Source organism: Notothenia coriiceps, unplaced genomic scaffold, assembly GCF_000735185.1.
Source record: "Notothenia coriiceps isolate Sejong01 unplaced genomic scaffold, NC01 NC01_scaffold00019113, whole genome shotgun sequence".
Lineage (NCBI taxonomy): Eukaryota > Metazoa > Chordata > Actinopteri > Perciformes > Nototheniidae > Notothenia > Notothenia coriiceps.
Window position 1 is genome coordinate 4384 of NW_011351814.1, and position 6437 is coordinate 10820.

Consider the following 6437-nt stretch of genomic DNA (forward strand, 5'->3'; position numbering starts at 1 on the left):
TCTGGGGCCATTGTTCCCGGTCTCAAAGTCTTGCTTGGGGTAACAAAGCTTAGTATGTGGGAACAATGGAGAGAGAGAGAACAAGGTTTGTGGATATCAAGTCTCAGCTTTCCCCTTTTGTCCGCGGACACAGAAACTCCACCCTGAAAGTTGGAACCACGGAGTAGTTATCTTCTCACAGTTGGACCTCAGAGCATCAGAGCAGAGCAAACCCTTCCTCATGCAGGGTGAGAGAGGAGCATAAGAGAACAAATACAACCCCTGTTGAGTTTTAGCACAACCTCTGAGACATTTCTGTAAGAGGCGTAGAAAGTTGATTCCTGGCTGCAGTGGCATTATCATGGCTTCTCAAGGCCTCCAGATCATGGGTGTGCTGCTGGCCTTCATCGGCTGGCTGGGCACCATCATCACCTGCGCCATGCCCATGTGGAGAGTCACCGCTTTCGTCGGGGCGAACATCGTCACGGCCCAGGTGATCTGGGAGGGCCTGTGGATGACCTGCGTGGTCCAGAGCACGGGACAGATGCAGTGCAAGGTGTACGACTCCATGCTGGCTCTGCCTCAGGACCTGCAGGCCGCCAGGGCCATGGTGGTCATCGCTGTGATCGTCGGGGTGTTTGGCATCCTCATGGCCATGGTTGGAGGGAAGTGCACCAACTGCATGGAGGACGAGGTGGTAAAAGCCAAAGCTTGCATTGTGTCCGGAGTGATCTTCATAATAGCAGCATTTCTGATAATGATCCCGGTGTCGTGGTCAGCTCACGCAGTGATCAGGGACTTTTATAACCCCATGGTGATCGCTGCTCAGAGGAGGGAGCTCGGGGCGGCTCTGTATATCGGTTGGGGCTCCGCTGGGCTGCTGCTGCTGGGAGGGGGCCTGCTCTGCAATAACTGCCCCCCAAGAGAAGGCACCAGACCCTACATACCTGCCAAGTTCGCCCCTGCAAGAACCGCATCTTCAAATGTGGACTATGTGTGAGTGTTCAGAGTGGAACTGCAGCATGAAATGTCGGGAGGTTTATTCTTATTTAAAAAAAAACTTGTTTGTGGAAAAAAAAATGTGGAGCATTTAATTCACAAAAGACAGCACAGTTAAGTCCTGTATATTTCCTTGTTCTTTTGTCTGCTTGTTTTTACTTTTGTTAATTGACACATGGTGTCAAATATACCTTTTTACGTGACAATGCTTTCACAAATAAATATTTCCCTTGTGAATCTAAGGATGTAACATTTCTATGCAATAATATTTTCTTCGGAATATAATACCTACTATAACGAGTTGTTTTATACATAAAGTATGAGACTAAATGGATTATTATTTAGACTTCTGATCAGAGAAAAATGTGACTGAAAAGCATTTTGGAAAAATTGACATCATACGCAGATTTTAATATTGAACAATGTGCAGTTGAAGCAGATCTGATGTAATTGTATAATGATGAAAGGGTCACAGACTTTTGAAATTGCTTTCAAATGTCAGAAATAAAGCTTCTTTGTTCCAACGTTGCTCTCTCATGTTCTCTCTGCACCTTCACCAAACACAGCAATAAAACTGAAACTGAACTTCTCAAAGCACTCGTGACAAGGCATTCAGGAATTCAGGAGAACAGCCTCCTGGGAATGTACTGTATCTGCTTGAGATGTTTGCCATGGCCTAATCCACCGCTCTTGTACAGAGACGGTAATTTACAATGTCTCTCTCGACTAGAATGGATGTCACTGCCACCGAGAGACAACAATGTGCTGTGTATGCTTAGATTCATGTTGCTAAGGAACTGCTCTTTATCTCCAAAGAATGGATATTTACATGTTGCCCAGTTAAAGCACATCTGCCAAGTATTGTCAGGATGATATATAGTAAACCTCTTTAACGGTTTTCTTTTTGTTTACAGACATTTTCAATTGAAACCAGTCCAACAAGAAACACAATACGCTGCTGTAATTTCTCACTCTTGTGTCCGTTTCCATTCAAGGCACTCAGATGAGATCAGGCCAGGGGAATAAGAATTCAGATCATTAAGTAAAAGTATCAGTGCTAAAAAAATAGTTAGCAAGTAAAAGTCCCTATCTTAATTGTCATGTAGGGAAAAGTACGGACGTTTTATCAGCAAAATGTCGGATTGTTTATGCTAGAATGGAAAGCAACGTTTTAAGGATTTAGCTGATCAAATTTAATTTAATTATGTCAAGTCAATTCTATTGCCCAGCATTTAGCCCAATAAAACAAATAAGAGGCTTTACAATCGGTACAGCATACAACACCATCTGTCCTTAAACCTTACTGTTATATAGGTTAAACAATGCAATATGTTTTGTGTAATTTTTAAACTCCAAAGTAAATATTAACAATTTTATTTTAAATATCTAAACAGTGCAACTTTTCCATCTGATATTTAAGAGAAAATAAATATCGCGATACTTTGCTTAGTACATCAATATTGTGTTCAACCAGATGAAATACATCATACATACATTCAGTTTGTCTGAAGGAAAAACAATTAACGTGCCATTTTTATTTTATTTTTCAAAAAACATGAATAAAAACGTCAGAAGAGTCTTACCCTGAATTAATACTGAAATTATAACACAAAACAATCAAATATAAAAGCATTAAGCATCAAACTCAACTTCATGTTGCATTAATATAACATGGCACATACCGTAGAGTCTCTTGAACATTTCAGAAACAAAAGGCCACAGTGTGTTCGAATTGTTTTTTAGTAAAAATGAAAATCACAACTCGATAAGCAACAGGTGTGTACTGTAGTCAGGTTGTGCGTGTTGTTTAGCGCAGAATTTCAGACAAATTCCTTCCCGGGTGTTGTGGATTTAGGCGCAGAGTACTTGGCTCCGTTGTAGCGGTCTCCTCCTCCTGCCGGGCACTGAAAGCAGAGAAGAGAGCCGCCGACCAGCAGAAGTCCTGATGCTGCCCAGCCCACGTACAGACACGCTCCCAGCTCCCTCCTCAGGGAGTCAGGAACCATGGGGTTGTAGAAGTCCTTGATGACTGTATTAGCAGGCAGAGACACGGTCACCAGGCACAGAGCCCCACTCAGGATGAAGAAAAAACCTGCAGTCATGGCAACTCTGGCTTTTGCTACCTTGTCCCCAACGCAGGTGGTGCATTTCCCTCCGACCACAGAGAGCAGCAGGCCGAACAGAGAGAACAGGATGGCGATGACCACCATAGCCCGAGCAGCCTGGAGGTCCTGAGGCAGGGCCAGCAGGGAGTCGTACACCTTGCACTGCATCTGACCGGTGCTCTGCACAACGCAGGTCATCCACAGGCCCTCCCAGATGGTCTGAGCCACCACAATGTTGTTCCCAATGAAAGCTGACACCTTCCACAGGGGCAGCATACAGATCAGTATGTTTCCAATCCATCCCAGCACAGCCAGTGCTACGCCGACAATCTGCAGCCCCAAAGATGCCATTTCTGTTTGGTGGTTCTGCTTCTCTTTGCTTCCTTACAGTTCTTCACTGGGCTGCCAACTAAAAGCTTTCTCCCTGCAGGGACGTTTTATGTGCCCTACCAATGCCCCTATGTGGCCCCCTCTGCCGGGTGGGCTTTGGCTTCAATGCTCAAATATAAAGATCCATCATTCTGCCAGAGTTCCAACGTGTTTCTCTCCTACAAAGAGGCCCTCTGATACCCCAGCACAGCTATGGGAAAGAAAAGAAGCTTTCTTTCAAAAGCTTGCTACAGTAAATAGCTGTCGTTGTGGAGACTTTAGAAAAGTTAAAAACATGGAATTTCTTTATCTAGAGCTTTGCGCTTACTTTCTTTGTTACTACAAACAAAAGATATTCCCAACCAGTAATATATTGAGACACTGAGAAACTCAGTGAGTAAACAGAAGAAAAGTTGATGTGTTTATTTAAATATGTGTTTAGGATGAAACCAAATGTACTAGGACAGTATACACAGTCAGATTATATATTTTAATACCATGTACTGCAAACTGACATTGTGTACGTTTTCAAACATTTATATCAGTCATGATTTCTGAACAATTGCCATTCTTGTCAAGCACCACAAGCAGAAGGCCATCTAGTGGTAATATGTTTGAGGGAAGGAAGATGTCTTTAAGGTGGATACTGCCAGCATTTTACATTAGGCTTATATAAAACCTTCAGTAAAAAGCTCAAACATACTATATATTCTAATAATGATGATCCTCAAGTGCAACTTGTGGCACCTGAAATGATGAAACATTGATTAACCAGCTGGCATAGCCATATAGACAATAGCTGAACAATTAAAGCAACAAAATGCAAAAACAATTCCAGGAGATAGTTCACTTTTTATTAATGTCTGCCTTTGCTGTGGAAAAGGGGGGAAATAAAGTCACAATCTTACAATGTCAAAAATAAATAAAGCACAATGTATTGCAATACATTCTTCTCATACTCCAATTTCTCAATATATAGTTTGAGTTTCTTCCTCTCCAGTTCTTTTTGATGTTGTCTATCTTCAGGTTACATTTATAGATACATACATATGCATACATGTACAATACTTATTTTTGAAAACCTAGAAATGGATGTCATATGCTGAGGGGAATTTTGCAAATGTCCTCTCCATGTGAAATAAATCAGCAAGCAAAGATAGTAAATTATTGAAATGTTACAGGTCACCTGAGGCAGATAATATAGACTACCAGATGAGTGTCATTGATAAATTAGGCCATCACTACTTCCTTACTAACCTACTCTAGTCTACAAGTTACAAGTATCTCCTTCAACTGTAAGTTAGACTTTTCACACAAATGAACACAACAAGAATTTGGCTCCCATGAATAAACCAATTATTATACGTAGGATTGTAGTGGGAGCTGCCACCAGGATCAGTACTAACACCCCCACTTCAACACATTTTTGATTGGCCGACCTAGATTGTTAAAAAGTAAAAAAAACAAAAAAAACAGGAAGACTGGAGGACAGCTAGCTCCAACAGACCATTTCAGAGCAGCTGGCCCTCCTCTAATGTTTTCCCTGTCTGCAGGAAAGATTAACATTTTACAGAGTATCTGTATACTGATACAAATGAATGATGAAGGTTAATTAAATAGTACATACCACTTTGAAGAAGGTCTACATCCTCAGCCCTGATTTGCTGCCAAGTCCATTTCACAGTGCTGGTACTGCATAGAAAACCGATTAGGAAACAGAAAGTCCAAAGGTGTTCTAAAGACACATCCACAACTTTCAGAGCAATTGAAAGTACAATTTTTATAAATGTTGTCGTATCCACAGAATACAAGGTTACCAAGCAGAACAACATTGTGTGAAACACGCACAGACACAGAAATGAATACATATATTAATGTTAGTAACAAATAAACGTATAAATACATTAAAGATACATGTGTTCTGTTTTGTTCTTAACTTATATATTTTTATTTATACACTTGTTTATTTTTTCTAGTGTTTATTTATTCCTGTATTTATATCCACATTTATTTATTTATTCCTGTATTTATGTCCATATTTATGTATTTATTTTTGCATTTATTTATTATTGTATTTATTTATGCATCTATTTAATCCCACAGTTATTTTTTTACACACTTTGACCCACCTGGGGATTTGTGTTCAAATGAAGCCTCAGATGAACCCTTTTGCAAACCAATTGGCTGGAAAGCTTCAAAGCTTCATAAGGCTTCATCTCGCCATCACTAGTGATCTGTCTATTTTTCTTTGTTAAGGAGTCAAACGATGCACCAAAGCCCCCTTTTTTTAAAAGAGCAAATAGCCTTATGAAATAACCTCATCCATCATACACATTATCTCTTATTAGTGTTTAAATTAAGGTAGTGATGCATAGCCGTGGGAACATGTTTCAAATGGGGGGTGCTGTGGGGATGACACCAGGGCCAGTTTTGACCAATTTGCTGCCCTAGGCAAGATTTTAGCTGGCAATGAAAAACCTCTACAAAAGACCAATACACTACAAAAAGAGAAACGTATTGACATGGTGGACAGCTTATATAAAGAGGCTTCAAATGTATTTAGTATTGCATGAATATATTTTAATTGGGGGGTGGACTTCACATCCTCATTTTTTAACATTTTAAAGTAAAATGCTTCAATCTGGTGCACTTTGAGCGCCCAATTACTAGAGACTGATCTAGGGGATACAACTCTAAACACCCATATGAAAAAGATCGGTTTACATTTTAATAATCAAATAATATATGTGAACATAACCAATAACCTACCATAGCCAATAACAAATAAATGTAGGCTAACTTGTTTTATTTTTGTGGTTCATTTATATCTAATTTTACCAGTTAACATTTATTTATTTATGCATATTTTTAAATCTCTCCAGTTTTAAACAATATTTTGGGTTTACTGTCCTATAGTATACATTGGAATGATTTCAAACCTGTTCTTACTTATCCTAATAATTATAAAGGAGTGCCTTGGAAATA

At 39.8% G+C, this 6437-nt stretch overlaps 2 protein-coding genes across 2 annotated transcripts; one reads left to right on the top strand and one right to left on the bottom strand.

Annotated features, from left to right (window-relative positions):
* On the top strand, positions 1–1502 carry LOC104951773 (claudin-4-like). The gene has a single exon (XM_010778502.1). It carries the CDS (start codon positions 341–343, stop codon positions 977–979), a length of 639 nt encoding a protein of 212 aa, XP_010776804.1. The 5' UTR covers positions 1–340; the 3' UTR covers positions 980–1502.
* Positions 1503–2498: 996 nt separating this feature from the next.
* LOC104951774 (claudin-4-like) lies at positions 2499–3510 on the bottom strand. Its single transcript, XM_010778503.1, has one exon. The coding sequence runs from the start codon at positions 3432–3434 to the stop codon at positions 2799–2801; it is 636 nt and encodes a 211-aa protein (XP_010776805.1). The 5' UTR covers positions 3435–3510; the 3' UTR covers positions 2499–2798.
* Between the last annotated feature and the right edge of the window lie 2927 nt (positions 3511–6437).